An 18,317-nucleotide genomic window follows, 5' to 3' on the forward strand; every position below is an offset into this window, starting at 1 on the left:
CAGCTCCTGGTAGTTGTTGAAAGTTGCTACCATCAACTGCATACTCAGCTCATCATTCACTCCTTCCAGAAACTTCTCCTGCTTGGCTGCATCTGTAGCAACGTCATCTGGTGCATAACGTGCTAACTTACTGAAATCCTCCACATACTGGCCTACGGTGCGTCCTCCTTGGCGTAGGTTGCGAAACTCACGCTTCTTCATAGCCATAGCTCCTGCTGAAACATGAGCTGTACGGAAAGCTTGCTGAAACTGGTCCCATGTGACAGTGTCAATAGGGTGCGTGGCTGTATAATTCTCCCACCATGATGCTGCGGGTCCATCAAGCTGATGTGCGGCAAAACGCACTCTTTCCGCATCTGTGCATCCTGCAGTGGTCAACTCCCTTCCAACTTTGCGGAGCCAATCATCTGCAACAATCGGCTCGGTGCTACTGGAAAACACCGGCGGATTTAGCCTCAAGAAACGGGCTAAGTGATCAACAGGTGGTGGTGGCGGTGGGTTGTTGTTGTTGTTGTTGCCTTGGTTCTGCACTAACACTTGCATCAGGGCATTCTGTTGCTGAATCAACTGGGTGATCTCTGGCGGGAAAACAAATCCGGTGTCGCGTCTCGGAGGCATCTGATAGGTTTAGAAAAGACGAGAATTAAGAATAGAATGAGGTCTAGTGAGAAAACACTACCCATATGCTCATGAGACAAATTCAATCAATATCACTCAATCAATTCAAACAAGGCAAAACAATCGATCTAACTAGCGTTACAAAGTGCTTGAACTATACTATTAAATGGGGGAAAACTACTACTGATATGGTGGTCTACTAGAAATTCTGATCCGTTGAAGACTCCATGATGTCTGCTCCAGCTTCATCAATCCATTTGTCTTCACTTGGTTCCGAGTCGGTGTCGTCGATGATGATGTAATTATCCGGACAAGTGCATTCGTCGACTTCTGCTTTTGGCACTGGATTTTCCACGAATGCTCCAATCTTCTTCTCCAGGTCGTCAATCTTCCCTACTAGCGCGTTGATTTCCTCCAAGTAATCTTCGCGTGTAGTCTTGAGTTCTTCTTGGAGTTCCTTAATCTTCGTGAATGCCTTCTTCAGTTCTTCCTTGTCCGTGCACATCTGATTCTCCTGGCGTCGAATATGTTGGTTCTGCTCCTGGATGAAAGCTGCAATTGATCCATCCTTCTTGGTCTTGATCATCTCCCATTGCGCGTCTCGACGTCCACAAATCTGATAAATTGTATCCTTAAGCTCCTGGTGGTAGACTTCTCCGATGCGTCCCATGGCGATGTGTGCGGCCATGCTCTTCCCTAAACTCCAAGTTGGTGCTTCGAAAACCAATCTCATGGCACTAAACATCCTTCCTGGAATGATAACTTGAATCTTCCAGCTCTCCTCTTCCGGTAATGTGGCGTTGTAGGTTCCGGTGACGCTTGGTATTCCTATGTTCAAGTACTTGGTGACTTCCTTCAAATGTCGTCCAAACGGCGTGTCTTCATCTGGTTGCATGAACTTGCTCCTTGCATTCGCCATTCCTAAATGAGTAGAAAGTGGAGAGGGGTCAGAAATGAGAAGAGAGAAGTTTTCTAGGGCTTAAGCTTAGTGGTCGTGTCCTACAGTCAGCGTGTGCTCTGATACCAACTTTGTAGAGACCAGACCTCAAATGGCATGTGCTGCTGTGCACCAGTGTCATCCCTGGATCAGTAATGCTGACATGCACAGTACAAATGGAGGATTTATAACAGAGTAGCAATCACACACTTATTACATCGAATATCTCCGAAGAGATTAAGTATGATAAACATGGCTTAAGGCCATCTAACAACGATAACAGCGGAAGACTTGGAAGATAAGTGAGTCCATCAACTCCAGCGGCATCACTGAGTATAAGACCACGACCTAAGGCACCTTACTCGTCGTCTGAAAAGTATGCAACATGAAACGTTGCAGCCCGAAAACGGGTCAGCACATAGAATATGCTGGCAATGTAACACACAGAGAGCAATGAACAGTAATAATGCTATACTATATGCATATATGGCTGGTGGAAAGCTCTATGGTTACAGTTTTGCGAAAAGCCAATTTTATCCTACTTCAAAAGGAATAAATTTTATTTAACTATCATGGTGGTTGAAACATTGAGAAGGTACCTCCAACTCAATCCCAATTAAGTATCATCATTACCCCAACAAAATTAATTATAAGTATCACGGTGATGAGATTCAAATGATAATCCAGGTACTAGATACTCAAGTTGTCCATAACCGGGGACACGGCTAATCATGATCAGTTTGTACACTCTGTAGATGTTTGCGCACTTTTCCCCACAAGACTCGATCGCCTCCGCTTGATTCTCGCACTGCATGATGTTTGAGAAACGGATGACCGAGACACAGTCTTTCAGAAACAATCACTCTTTACTCTGGATGGACCGGTACACCTACTTTCCCCTACATCTGCTAGTCCACCTCTTCAAGAGATCCTGTAACCTACTCAGCTATGCTAGAGCCCATAATAGCTTGTGGCTGCACACGGAAGTTTCTAGCATGAATAATCTTATGATCCCTTTGAGCCTGGGTGGCGGACCTTATACATACAGACAACACTGGGTTCTCCAGGTGCCTCAATCCACCCAGATGTGAGTTTTAGTTGCCACCTTAAGTTGAACCATTAATAAACATCTCACATCTGTCATGAATATCTCTCAAACCCAATCCACGTCTACGAGCATAGCATGGCAATAATAAAAGCAACGTAGAAGTAACTCCCAAGGGTTTGATAAAGTAAAACAGGTAATAGGTACTACCTCAACTACTTCCCAATACCCACAATTTAATTAGATCCTAATCATGCAATGTGTGAGGAAAACAGATCTAATGCAATAAAAACTAGGTATGAACGGAATATGATCAAAGTGTTACTTGCCTTGCTGATGATCCGCAAAACCTAGCGATTCGAAGTAACAAGCGGCACACTCCGGGTACTCTATCGCAAACAAACAAGCATACAATCAGTACTCATCTAATGCACAGGTAAAACTCGAATGAAAGATCCAACCAGAAAGTTCAACTTAAGAACTCCGGTTTGCAAAAAGAATCAACTCGAAAGAAGCAACGAAAGTCAAACGGCGAAAGAAAGAAACTCTGTTTGCTAATCTGGATCTAGGTCAAATTTTACTGTAGTAAAAACTTGTTTGAGTAGGTTAAACGGAAAGAGAATTTCGAGACGAAACTCTAGGCGCTTGAATCACCTGATTCCGATAAACGAGCGAGAAGTTAAACAGAATCGAAGATTCGATCAGAAATCGAATCTGAGAAAATAACGAGAAAATCCGACGAAAAAGAAAAACGGACGAACGGTTAAAATAACGAACGTTCGTTAACAGAGAAAAACCGACGAACGCGTTCGTTAAAACGAACGGTTCGGTGAACGCTCGCAAAATAATAAAACCAAAAAAACCGATCTTGGTTTTTTTTAAAACAAAGGTTTTTTTTTAAACGAAAACCGGCAAAGAACGGGCGGCGGCAGTACCACGGGGACGGGCTCCGGCGAAGCTCTGGCGGGCTCCGGGCTCGGCGACGGGGTGCGGGGCTCGGGGGGGGGGGGGGGGCGGCGAGGGGCGGCGGCTCCGGCGGGCGAACGCGGCGGCGGCGGCGAGGCTACGGCGGCGGCGGCGGGGCGTGTTGCGGGCGGCGGCGGGTGCGGCTCCGGCGGCGGCGGTGGTGAGGAAAGAGAGGGGAGGCGCTATATATATAGGAGGGGGGTCCGAGCTTGGGGAAGGGGGCACCGGGCGGCGGCGTAGCCGGCCGGGACTCGGCGGCGTAGCCGGCCGGGACTCGGCGGCGATCCCGTCTCCGGGATGGAGACGACGGGCGGCGGGGCTGGGCCGTCGGCTGGGCCTTTGGCCCAGTCGGCGCGCGGGCGGATCTTTTTTTTTTAAATAAGTTCCGCGGAAAAAAAATTCATAGAAAAAGAAATAAAAATCAAAAAAATATAAAATAAATTTTCCCCGTCTAGTTAGAAAATCTAGAATAGGGTGAACATTTTTTTAAACCAAAATAAATATTTTGAAAACATGCAATAAAAATTGCAAATAAAATCCAAATAAATCCAATAAATGATTTTAATATTTTTCCTCCAGTATTTCAATTGTTTTGGAGAAGTCATATTTTCTCCTCTCGTTTATTTTTTTTAAAATTGAAATATTTTCCGGAGAGAAAATAATTAAAATAAAATCCTCGTCTTATTATTTGATGAAAATCAAATATGAAAATTCGAGAAAATCCCCAACTCTCTCCGAGGGTCCTTGAGTTGCTTAGGATTTATTAAGGATTTGTCAAAAATGCAACAAAACATGATATGCAATGATGATCTATGTATAACATTCCAAATTGAAAATTTGGGATGTTACATAGGACCACGTTGGATGGCAAAACATGTTGAATCGCGCGGTCCAGATGTTTGCAGACGGTCTGGGGTCCGCTTTGGAGATGCCCTTATCTATATATATGTGATGATCCTCACTGACACTACACAAATACTAGAGAATACTGTACGTACCATTTGGTAAGGAGCTCAATTTTTCTCTATTACATTGGTTCTCCATTGGTTCAACGGAAAGAAGACCTCGAGTTTGTGTTTATACTGCAACTAACATCTTGTCCTTCATCGACAGAATGCATGAATCAATGTTTGATACTCGGTAAAATCAGACTTTTTGTTGCATTCACAAAATAATTATTTTGTTGTCTGCCCAGATGCATAAAAGTACATTGTGCCCCCTCCTTGTGCATGGTGGGATATAGAATCAGAGTCTATGGTGAAAGAATAGAAAAAATGAATCTGGGCCATTGGATGGAAGATGACTGGTATAGATTTAGATGGAGGGTTCTTGGTGTATATTTCTTGGAAACCCCCAGTACTAGTTACATATAGAACATAACTTTTACAGTAACCACGTCAAATCTCTCATATATCAATCAAGTTGTCCTTACAGTAACCACCTCAAATCTCTCATACATCAATCAAGTTGTCCTTACAATAACCACCTCAGATCTCTCATATATCCTCAGATCTCTCATATATCAATCAAGTTGTGCTTCATAAATAAGACAATTTTTCAAACCTGTACGAGTGCCCCTCTCCTCTTAGGTTTACACAAAACCGCACATACATATGTACTATACGAGATTCCATGTATATTGATTTCATTAGTAGCTTCTACTACATCACGGACCATGCAAGAAATCCATACATTTGAGCATGCTAGTCACTAAAAGTATGTGAAGATCATCACCAATACTAGAGTACATGAGAACATTAATCTATCCACTTGAAATCATAACTAAACATACATTTCAAATTGCATGATCGCGGACCAAACACAACAGAAGAGACACACATACATAACTTATCAAGTGTAACATAGCATGCGAGGATCATTTTCGGTACATCTCATGCAAAACTAATTATGAAGGACCAAAATAATCACATTGCATCAACTTTTGCTACTTGATGGCACATAACAGAAAAGCTATTGCCTCTGCCTCCATTACTAGTGCTTATTGCTCATCGAGCTTCTTGTGCTGGGAGAGATCAAACCTAATAACAAATCAGATTCAGTTAGCACATGTCTGTACAAGTGCCAAGCACTTATTGCTCATGATCTAATCAAATAAATATGCATCAACAATGCCATCTCGCTGTGTGCTGCACATACCACATGGAAGGAAAAATAGAGATGAATCAAATTCATCCCAAAACACAACCTGAGGTATGCTTCTATGCTGGAACTGGCAGAACTGCTAGCTATTTTGTGGATCATCCTAACTCTAATAATGGAACAGATTATAAAACATTATTTATCTTGTACAAAAAAACACTCTGGTGCAGATTCTGTTCATAGGTGAGATTGGCAACTACTGGCGGAATTAGGCAATACAAATATTTACATATAAAGTTTGGATAAACTTAGGTTAACAAGCAAATGCAGAATCATATTAGACATCAATCCTATAAACCTTTGGGATTTTCAAATAGATCATCGTATGTTCAAATAAGAAAATAGCCGTATGATCAAATAGTATCCCTCGATGCATCTGGACAGTTCTATCACTCAAAAGCAGTCATAATTCAAGAACAATAGTAGCTATAACTAGTTAACCACATAGATAGTACAATATTACACACACAACAATGGCAATTGTTCACATGTGAAAGAAAAATGTGCACCTAGAAAGTATAGAAGGCAAAATAGGAGCTACCTTGTGCATATTGGAAATCATGAAATCACCAAGTTAGGTCATCCTGTAATTAATCGTTGACCCTCAGGTCACATTTTCGTTGACAAGAAGATTTTTCGGCAAACAAGTGCGACTACTTTTCTTTTTCTGGAAGAAGACATTCAGTTTTCTTTTGACTATAAAGCTTGAACAGAATGCATCGATCATATTAACCAAAAAAATAGGCATTCTCCAAAGCACCTACGGCCCTCCTCCTTAAATCTACAACCCACACCAGTAAATGGATTTTATTAGTTATTGATGCTTAGAGAAAAAATAATTTTCAATGAGAAAAATAAAAGGACCATGGTCTTTTCCGCCCTTTCAAAGAGAGAGGAATTTGTTAAAATCTGCGAGCTCCAGGGTTCAAATACATGGAGATCGACAGGAAGCACAAAATGTAACAATACTTTTGTCGATTGACGGTCACTAGTCACCACTATCAAACAACACTAGAGACCAGGCCGCCAACTAAGCATATGCTACCATGCGATACAACCTAAAGGGGGTACTGAGAGTCTCCTGATACTGAGAGTCTAAATGTGTTGTACACAAAATCCAGATACTGAGAGTCTTCTGAAACATATCAAATTAAGGAAGTCATCTCCAATTGCCAGGTTGCAAATTAGAAGGTACAGTCTTATTTTACACGTGGAAGGTTACAATGAATGCAAACTGAAACAAGAATGATATACTTCAACTTCTCGGTTAAATATATACCCTATTCTCTAAATATTTTGGTCACGTGAATTCGATATTTAAAAATCTAAAACAACACATGAACACACTGCTAGTCATATTCAAGTTTCTCAGCCTCTCACCAGAATCTACTATGTCCATCTGGTTTTGCTCCAACTCTCTGTGCACTCCTTCGAAAATTAAAGGAGTAAGCTTGTCCGTTTCATCAAATATAGTTAAAACCACGGGTGAGGCGCTTTGGAGCTCAACCTCCATTGAACCACTTTTTTTGGAAAATACAAAATGCATATTTAAAAGTAGAACGAAATTCTGAACAAAAATCTAACATGTACGTATACACTGCATATGTGTAAATTTTCAATAGATGGATATGCTTCTTCTTGAACACAACACAGTACAAAATATGAGCTACAATGACAAATGTTGACAGACCCATGTGTTTTTGGTTAGCATACCACAACTAAGTCCTATCAGTAAGCATCATGCTATGTTTAATCATCAAAGAATACCAGTGAAAGCCATCCACGTCATCACAGGAGAGGGAAGCTACCATTAGAGATAAATCTATAGGAGGGAGAGGGGAGAGGGGAGTGGGAGAAACGCAGCTCACCTAGCTGCTGATCCTGCGAGGTGAAGGAGGCGAGGAGATCGAGCACCACCGGCTTGCCTCCGGTGAGATATTATTGGATCTAGGAGCACCGGGGAGGAGACCGTGGCAGCATCACGGCGCACTAGACCAGTACCAGGTTGCCTCCAGATCTAGAATATGCAGCTGAGCGGGCGGACCGCCCGCGGCCACCAGGGAGGAGGAGACCGTGGCGGCAGCGGTGGCCCGGTCGCTGACGACGATGCGCAGCGTGATGTTGCCCTGGGGACGGCCCCAAGAGACATGGATGCCGGAGTAGAAGGGGACGAGGCAGGGAGCAGGTGCCGTGGGAGTAGCTGTCGTCGACCAGGGAAGCACCGGATCTGCCTGGCCGCCGCCCCCGTCGACGAGGGATTGTTGGGGAACGGTGAAGCGAGCGACAGAGAGAGTCTGTTTGAAGGGGAGGGACCTGACGCAAATTACTGGGAGCACAGGGACATATTTGCACAGAGTTGTGTCGTTATGAATACAGATCTATCCTCATGAATCAGTAGCGTACATCAATGATCCAACAGCCCAGGATCTTTTTTCTATTCTTTCACCGTATGCCTAGATTCTATACTAGCCCCATCCGCCAAGGGTGGAAGCACACGGGAAATTTGTTATATTATTATACTATTTTTAGCGGATCAATGTGTGGTAATTTCTAAGTCTTTTGTAGTCCATTTGTTGTCCTGCCTTCACGGCATGCGCTTAATTATGCAGGATGATGATGACTTGCATGTTATCGGCTACAGTTCTCAGAGGAAATGGTAAAGACCAGCACGACCTCCCATTCCCCCCCCCCCCCCCCCCCCCTAAACGTGGCCAACCACCTACTACCCTTCCCGGTTCAAATACCCCTCATCTCCTATGGCCTCCAGTCCAAACTTTTCACCGTACCACCGCCACCCTGTCCCGATGATCACAATGAGGGCGCAGCTCGCTCCAGCCCTCCTCCTCCTCCTCCTCATGGTTGCCGCCGCGCCGCTCATATCGGCGATGACTGTTGAGGAGGAAACCAAGGAGAAATTGCTACAGGGCGCCCACAAAGAGGACCTCGCCAATAAACTCAGTATCGCGAGTGTCGACTCAGACGCTTATGCAGCCGAGCAGAAATCAGTTGGGCCCGATAGCAAGAAGCAGGCCGCTAAGGATGTCGTCGATAACACAAGCTATATTATGGGTGCTGTGCCTGAGAAGAAACCTGAAAGTAAAAGCGACGAGAAGAAACTCAAGGAGGAGGCCAAGGTCATCGCTCAAGTCAAAGGAGAGACGAACTACGAGGATGCCGCCGCTGAGCAGAATGCCAAGGAGGAGAAGAAATCCAAACTCAAGAGTGACATCTCCGAGGATGATGATGCTGAGAAGAAGGAGAAGAAATCAAAAAACAAAGACGACGACGAGGACAAAGAGAAGAAATCTAAAAATAAGGATGATGACGATGTTGAGAAAAAGGAGAAGAATTCCAAAAGCAAAGACGAGGACTCTATATATGACACCGAGAAGAAATCCAAAAACAAGGATGCTGATGATGATGATGATGATGAGAAGAAAGATAACAAGTCTAAAAGCAAGGACGACGACGACGACAATGATGATGATGATGAGAAGAAAGAGAAGAAATTGAAAAACAAGGATGATGACGATGATGATGAGAAGAAAGAAAAGAAATTGGAAAACAAGGATGATGACGATGATGAGAAGAAATCCAAAGAAAAAAGCGACTCGTCCGAGGATGATGATGCCGAGAAGAAATCTAAAAGCAAGAGCGAGTCCTACGAGGACGACGATGACAATAAGAAATCCAAAAGCAAAAACAAGGCATCAGAGGAAGATTTTGATGCCGTCCCCATGGAGGTCAAGGCCGATGAATCTATGCCAGCTGTCGACACGCCCGACGGGTACCAAGCGCCAATGACCAAGACCAAGCCACAGTTGCCCGCGGCCGACACACCCGACGGCCACACCGCGCCGACCACGGCCCAACCAAATATGTCTGCAGCAGACACTCCCGACGGCTATGCCATGCCGACAACAAAGATGTCAGCGACTGACACACCAGACGACTATGTCACGCCGAGCAAGGCCCAGCCGGCGATGTCCGCGACCGACTCACCCGACGGCAACGTCCCGGCGACCGACTCACCCGATGGCAACGTCCCCGCGACCGACTCGCCCGACGGTAACGTCCAAGCGACCGACTCGCCCGACGGCAACGTCCAAGCGACCGACTCGCCCGACGGCTACGCGACGCCGACGAAGCCCGAGGTGGACGTGCAGTCCTACTCGGAGACGGTGCCCCAGCCGGTGCTCCGGATGCTGAGCCCGCTGGTGAAGTCCATGTGCGCCAGGACGAGCTACCCGTACGAGTGCGAGGCATCGATCGCCAGGCTGCCGGAGACGACGGCGGTACCAGGGCGGCAGAAGAACCTCTTGGGCGTGCTGACCCTGGCCATAGATGCCGTGCGCGCGAAGATCGTGGAGGCGAAGAACGCGGCCACGGACGTGTCCAAGGACCCGCACGTGGACAAGCTCGCCAAGGGCGCCGTCAAAGACTGCATCAGTAATTACGACGACATGAACTACGAGTTCGACTCGGCGCTGACCGCGCTCAAGCGAGGAGACAAGGGGACGGCGGGCAGCGCGCTCGACGCGGCGCGCACCGCTGTTGACACCTGCGACGAAGGTTTCCTCGACCGCCCGCAGCTGAAGCCAATCCTGGGAGGTTACGAGAAGGTGCTCGCGGAGCTCTCAAGCAACGTCCTCGCCATTAATGCCAACGGCAAGAAGTATTAGCATGACCTCACCATTCCTTCCGATCGCCGAAACATACAGTATTGACATTGGTGCTAACATCTGTCTTGCGTGCAGACTGTATGAATATGTATACGATTGTTTTTCTTTTTCTTTTTGAAAGGATGTATATGACTGTTTATATGGCTGTGTGTGTGATGATGATGATGATGTACAGCAGTACATTAGTTGACCCTCTTGTTAAACTTCTTCATTTAATTTGATTTGCTGCTCCTTTGTGGCCCATCAAGTAGCGATGCTAATCAAAATGTGAATGCCAAGTTTCAAACAAAGTTTGTCCAGGATCTGAGGCTAACCTAGACGAGAGTGAAATTTCGCACAAAATTAAGATTATTCAGAGTCTGACGCAGATTAAACTTCACATTGATTACTGACAACAATGTAAAAACGGCGGGGCATTCCGAGAACTGAACTCAGGACCTCTCACACCCTAAGCGAGAATCATACCATTAGACCAAATACCTTCAACTTGGTGATAATTAAGGAATTAGAATAGCAAAAACATTAAAGTTTGTGTTCTCGCTCTACATACAAGTCATGAAAGTTTTGACCCCTTTTTGCTAGGGATGTAGGCGGGCGCGAGGCCCAAAACATATATTTCTAAATATTATGTGGAGTAATAATTCAGTCTTCGTAATTTAAACTATGTGAGTGATTTATCCTTAAGCAAAAAATATCTTAACATGAAAATTTTGCATGTCACTTAAATGCAATGTGATTTAAACCCACTTATAAATGCACTAATTCATTATGCATGATAGATAATTCACATGCGTAGATCGGACGGATGGTAGTGAATCAATCTAGTAAATCTAAGCAATTTTGATAATCACATGTGATTAGATAACACGACAAAATATGTGTTATTCTGTGACGAAAACCCTGGTGGCGAAGAGCAAACCGTTGCCTAAGGTCATTTTCCGTGATAGAAACCATCACTAGTTGATTTCTCCCCGGCGTAGCTCCATGCGGCAACTTTGGTGATGTTCAGACCTGATTTTAGGCGAAACTTTTCCCGTCATTAACCATGTGCATTTTTCACGACGGATTTGAGTGTCATAGAAAATGTTGAACGGGCCAATTTCTAAAATATAAATAGAAAAATAACTAATTGTTTTTGCAGCTGACTTATCTAGTGCTGAACTTCACTTGGTGAGAGTCTTTGTTCATATTTTTTGAAGGTGGTCAACCTACTTTCTGATAGTGCTTCTAAATTTTTTTGAAGTGCTTAGAATATTCATTAATGCATGTAAGTTCATATGCAAACATGAACACACCACATGTAAATAAATACATATACAAAACACATCAAACGTAAATAAATTAAATCAATACATATACAAACGTGATTGGCGAACCCCTACTAAATAATTTATAATGGACATTGAGACATAAACAATGTGTGCTTCTTATGCCCCGAGCGCAGGAGGTGGAGCACACAATACATATTGTAATGCCAATACGGTATTGATCAGTTCTTGATCAAAGTGATGGCACTTCTTTACTTATAGGAAGTCTAGCAGAGTCGTAAGAATGGATGTTCTTGTTCTATCGATCCGCACTGCTCATCTTGTCGCCTAACGAAGGCGGACGCCAAGTTTCAGTGATGTAGTGTGGCGATTACTAGCAGTCGGCCGCATGCCAACTGCCATCGGCTATTGACGCCACTTTCCCCCTCCGCCCGCCAACTTTTGCCACCAGGCGCTCGTTGCCCACAGCTATAAGAAGGTTGTCGCATAACCAAAGAGGTCATCTTCTATCCTACAACCTCCACATCCCACCAATTACCATGGCCAGATAGGTGACCGCCTCCAAGACCAAATAGCTCATCCTCTTCCAGCCTTGACATCATGCTCCATTGACATGTCTGAATAGCTCACTATGGTCGTGGTGCTTATCCTCCATAAGCGGCCGAACTTGGCGCCAGTCTTGAAGGAGATGGGCGCGACAGAGGATCCCTTCGCCATCTGGTTGCATCGCCAGGAGAGAGCTGGCGCTCATAGCTCTTTTCGGGCACCACCAACTCGCCTATTGCGTTGCATAATGGAGCCACATGAGGTGCATGGAATGCGACATTTGGCTTCGTTACACGGAGCATCATGCGCACTTGGCGCAAGAGAAGGAGCACATCAAATGACACAATTTACCTCCCTTGTCGGTCTGCCACACCGCCGTGCATAGACGAGGAGGCGAATCGTCACATATGCATGCCCATGTGTAGCATTCACAGTCGCCATGGTAACAAGTAGGACAACTAGTGCGGTCAATTTTTGGGTTATTACACGGGCATTGTTACATATTCAAAGGGTCGAAAAACTATTGTACTCTTTCCGGCGATGTTCGTTCGATGGGAGGAGACGTTACCATCGACTACAAAGTTTATGCATGTATGCATGAGCATCTGCATCTATACTGTTTTAAAAACAACTAGTGCAGTCACTTTGTTTAGTAAAACAAATATAGCAAAGTTTCTATGTGCTGCTCAAGGGATTGTGTATAATTCTGAGAGTGCTCAATTTACTTTCTTATATTGATCCCAAAAAAGTCTGAAAGTGATCAGAGTATTTATCCATGAATGCAGCTCATATTAATAAAGTGCTAACAAATTCCTCATAATATTTGTCAAATTATCCACAACATTACACAACCTTTAAACATACAAACACACCGAGTAAATTGCTCAAAACCACCACATTTGTGGATAGGGTACTCCAAAACCACCACTTTTGCCAAAAATCACAAAATACCACCACCTCCGCGGAAAATGAGTAACAAATCGTACCAATTCCAAGCCGAGCCGCATCTAACAGCGAAACTAACGGATGGGACCCACATGTCAAGCTGATTTGGCGTGCCAACATGTACAATATGCTGAGGTGGATGATAGCCCCACCAGTCAGTCTCTCATATCTCCCCTTTTTTTTCTTCTTCCCCATTGTCAATGCCATGACTCACACCTGGCTCACCCCCAGCTGCTGCCCAGGATCCTACCGCCGCTGGCGCCCACTGCTAACACGCCACCCCTTCTCTGGCTAGCCACCGCGACCTGGTACTACGCCACCCAGCGAGGAACTACCCGCACCGCAAATTCCCGACGCTCCATGACCGCCGCCACTCTCCATGACCCGGCGATGGATTCGAGCACCACCGGCTTCCCTGCGCCACCCAACGACGGGTCCAAAGCACCGCTGACCTCCCTGCCCCCCACCCCCGCGCGCAACCCCGACGACAGATCCGAGGGCGACGCGAAGCGGGCAAGCCACCCGCCGGATCCTCCTCCAGTTCATGACCTCGCCAGTGTCGTCGGGCTCGTCTTGGGCATGAGGAGACCCAGCCCGGCGCCACTTGGAGGGGTGTGACTGGAGGCGGTGGCTGGCACCGCCGGGGGATGGTGATGGACGCAGCTTCGCACCGCTTCACGCGCAACCGTCGCATCCTGCCGCACCGCGCCGCCCGGCTGGTCCACGACCAGTGATGACCCACAAGTATAGGGGATCTATCGTAGTCCTTTCGATAAGTAAGGGTGTCAAACCCAACGAGGAGCAGAAGGAAATGACTAGCGGTTTTCAGCAAGGTATTCTCTGCAAGCACTGAAATTGTCGGTAACAGATAGTTGTGTGATAAGATAATTCATAACGAGTAACAAGTAACAAAAGTAACTAAGGCGCAACAAGGTGGCCCAATCCTTTTTGTAGCAAAGGACAAGCCTGGATGAACTCTTATATAACGCAAAGCGCTCCCGAGGACACATGGGAATTTCTGTCAAGTTAGTTTTCATCATGCTCATATGATTCGCGTTCGTTACCTTGATAATTTCATATGTGGGTGGACCGGTGCTTGGGTGCTGTCCTTACTTGGACAAGCCTCCCACTTACGATTAACCACTCTCGCAAGCATCCGCAACTACGAAAGAAGAATTAAGATAAATCTAACCATAGCATGAAACATGTGGATCCAAATCAGCCCCTTACAAAGCAACGCATAAACTAGGGTTTAAGCTTCTGTCACTCTAGCAACCCATCATCTACTTATTACTTCCCAATGCCTTCCCCTAGGCCCAAATCATGGTGAAGTGTCATGTAGTCGACGTTCACATAACACCACTAGAGGAAAGACAACATACATCTCATCAAAATATCGAACGAATACCAAATTCACATGATTACTTATAACAAGACTTCTCTCATGTCCTTAGGAACAAACATAACTACTCACAAAGCATATTCATGTTCATAATCAGAGGAATAATAATTACCATTAAGAATATGAACATATGATCTTCCACCGAATAAACCAACTAGCATCAACTACAAGGAGTAATCAACACTACTAGCAACCCACAGGTACCAATCTGAGGTTTTGGGACAAAGATCAGATACAAGAGATGAACTAGGGTTTGAGAGGAGATGGTGTTGGTGAAGATGTTGATGGAGATTGACCCCCTCTCGATGAGAGGATTGAAGGAAATATGCCCTAGAGGCAATAATAAAGTTGTTATTTATATTTCCTTATATCATGATAAATGTTTATTATTCATGCTAGAATTGTATTAACCGGAAACTTAGTACATGTGTGAATACATAGACAAACAGAGTGTCACTCCTCTACTTGACTAGCTCGTTAATCAAAGATGGTTAAGTTTCCTGGCCATAGACATGAGTTGTCATTTGATTAACGGGATCACATCATTAGGGAATGATGTGATTGACAAGACCCGTCCGTTAGCTTAGCACGATGATCGTTTAGTTTGTTGCTATTGCTTTCTTCATGACTTATACATGTTCCTATGACTATGAGATTATGCAACTCCCGAATACCGGAGGAACACTTAGTGTGCTATCAAATGTCACAATGTAACTGGGTGATTATAAAGATGCTCTACATGTGTCTCCGATGGTGTTTGTTGAGTTGGCATAGATCAAGATTAGGATTTGTCACTCCGATTGTCGGAGAGGTATCTTTGGGCCCTCTCGGTAATGCACATCACTATAAGCCTTGCAAGCAATGTGACTAATGAGTTAGTTGCGGGATGATGCAGTACGCAACGAGCAAAGAGACTTGCCGGTAACGAGATTGAACTAGGTATTGAGATACCGATGATCGAATCTCGGGCAAGTAACATACCGATGACAAAGGGGACAACGTATGTTGTTGTGCGGTTTGACCGATAAAGATCTTTGTAGAATATGTAGGAACCAATATGAGCATCTAGGTTCCGCTATTGGTTATTGACCGGAGATGAGTCTCGGTCATGTCTACATAATTCTCGAACCCGTAGCGTCCGCACGCTTAACGTTCGATGACGATAGGTATTATGAGTTTATGTGTTTTGATGTACCGAAGGTAGTTCGGAGTCCCGGATGTGATCACGGACATGACGAGGAGTCTCGAAATGGTCGAGACATAAAGATTGATATATTGGAAGGCTATGTTTGGACACCGGAAAGGTTTCAGATGAGTTCGGGCATTTTCCGGAGTACCGGGGGTTACTGGAACCCCCCGGGGAGTTAATGGGCCTTAATGGGCCATGGTGGGAGAGAGAGGAGGAGGCGGCCAAGTGGGAGGCGCGCGCCCCCCAAGCCGAATCCGAAATAGGGGGGCCCTTTCCTTCTCTCCTTCTCCCTCTTCCTTCTTCTCCTACTCCAACTAGGGAAGGGGCGCGCCATAGAGAGGACCGGCCCTCCCTTCCTCCAATCCTTTATATACGGGGGAGGGGGGCACCCCATAGACACAAAAGTTGTTTGTTTAGCCGTGTGCGGTGCCCCCTCCACAGATTTCCACCTCGGTCATATCGTTGTAGTTCTTAGGAGAAGCCCTACGTCGGTAACTTCATCATCACCGTCATCACGCCGTCGTGCTGACGAAACTTTCCCTCGGCCTTTGCTGGATCAAGAATACGAGGGACGTCACCGAGCTGAACGTGTGCAGATCGCGGAGGTGTCGTGCGTTCGGTACTTGATCAGTTGGATCGCGAAGACGTTCGACTACATCAACCGCGTTACTTAACGCTTCCGCTTTCAGTCTACGAGGGTACGTGGACACACTCTCCCCGCTCGTTGCTATGCTTCTCCTAGATAGATCTTGCGTGATCGTAGGTAATTTTTTTGAAATACTACGTTCCCCAACAATGGCATCCGAGCCAGGTCTATGCGTAGATGTTATATGCACGAGTAGAACAGAAAGAGTTGTGGGCGATAATAGCCATACTGCTTACCAGCATGTCATACTTTGATTCGGCGGTATTGTTGGATGAAGCGGCTCAGACCGACATTACGCGTACGCTTACGCAAGACTGGTTCTACCGACGTGCTTCACACACAGGTGGCTAGTGGGTGTCTGTTTCTCCAACTTTAGTTGAAACGAGTGTGACTACGCCTGGTCCTTGTTGAAGGTTAAAACAACACACTTGACGAAAAATCGTTGTGGTTTTTGGTGCATAGGTAAGAACGGTTCTTGCTAAACCCGTAGCAGCCACATAAAATTTGCAACAACAAGTAGAGGACGTCTAACTTGTTTTTGCAGGGTATGTTGTGATGTGACATGGTCAAGACGTGATGATATATAAATTGTTGTATGAGATGATCATGTTTTGTAAAAGTTATCGGCAACTGGCAGGAGCCTTATGGTTGTCGCTTTATTGTATGAAATGCAATCGCCATGCAATTGATTTACTTTATCACTAAGAGGTAGCGATAGTCGTGATAGCAATAGTTGGCGAGACGACAACGATGCTTCGATGGAGATCAAGGTGTAGAGCCGGTGACGATGGTGATCATGACGGTGCTTTGGAGATGGAGATCAAAGGCACAACATGATGATGGCCATATCATATCACTTATATTGATTGCATGTGATGTTTATCCTTTATGCATCTTATTTTGCTTAGTTCGGCGGTAGCATTATAAGATGATCTCTCACTAAATTTCAAGGTATAAGTGTTCTCCCTGAGTATGCACCGTTGCAACAGTTCGTCGTGCCGAGACACCACGTGATGATCGGGTGTGATAAGCTCTACGTTCACATACAACGGGTGCAAGCCAGTTTTGCACACGCAGAATACTCGGGTTAAACTTGACGAGCCTAGCATATGCAGATATGGCCTCGGAACACTGAGACCGAAAGGTCGAGCATGAATCATATAGTAGATATGATCAACATAGTGATGTTCACCATTGAAAACTACTCCATCTCATGTGATAATCGGACATGGTTTAGTTGATCTGGATCACGTGATCACTTAGATGATTAGAGGGATGTCTATCTAAGTGGGAGTTTTAAGTAATATGATTAATTGAACTTAAATTTATCATGAACTTAGTACCTGATAGTATTTTGCATGTCTATGTTGTTGTAGATCAATGGCCCGTGCTACTGTTCCTTTGAATTTTAATGCGTTCCTAGAGAAAGCTAAGTTGAAAGATGATGGTAGCAACTACACGGACTGGGTCCGTAACTTGAGGATTATCCTCATTGCTGCATAGAAGAATTACGTCCTGGAAGCACCGCTAGGTGCAAGACCCGCTGCAGGAGCAACGCCAGACGTTGTGAACGCCTGGCACATCAAAGCTGATGACTACTCAATAGTTCAGTGTGCCATGCTTTACGGCTTAGAACCGGGACTTCAATGACGTTTTGAACATCATGGAGTATATGAGATGTTCCAGGAGTTGAAGTTAATATTTCAAGTAAATGCCCGGATTGAGAGATATGAAGTCTCCAATAAGTTCTACAACTGTAAAATGGAGGAGAATAGTTCTGTCAGTGAACATATACTCAAAATGTCTGGGTATCATAATCACTTGACTCAGCTGGGAGTTAATCTTCCAGTTGATAGTGTCATTGACATAGTTCTTCAAACACTGCCACCAGGCTACAAAAGCTTCGTGATGAA

General features: G+C 45.1%; 1 protein-coding gene and 1 long non-coding RNA gene across 2 annotated transcripts; one reads left to right on the forward strand and one right to left on the reverse strand.

Annotated features, from left to right (window-relative positions):
- Positions 1-5,345: 5,345 nt before the first annotated feature.
- On the reverse strand, positions 5,346-8,063 carry LOC109747884 (uncharacterized). The gene is made up of 2 exons (XR_002229247.4): positions 7,595-8,063; positions 5,346-5,605 (listed from the first exon to the last, which is right to left on the reverse strand). It is a non-coding gene; the product is annotated as an uncharacterized lncRNA (long non-coding RNA).
- A 366-nt stretch (positions 8,064-8,429) lies between these two features.
- LOC109747883 (uncharacterized) lies at positions 8,430-10,569 on the forward strand. The gene has a single exon (XM_020306924.4). It carries the CDS (start codon positions 8,483-8,485, stop codon positions 10,406-10,408), a length of 1,926 nt encoding a protein of 641 aa, XP_020162513.2. The 5' UTR covers positions 8,430-8,482; the 3' UTR covers positions 10,409-10,569.
- Positions 10,570-18,317: the final 7,748 nt, after the last annotated feature.

Source organism: Aegilops tauschii, chromosome 4, assembly GCF_002575655.3.
Source record: "Aegilops tauschii subsp. strangulata cultivar AL8/78 chromosome 4, Aet v6.0, whole genome shotgun sequence".
Lineage (NCBI taxonomy): Eukaryota > Viridiplantae > Streptophyta > Magnoliopsida > Poales > Poaceae > Aegilops > Aegilops tauschii.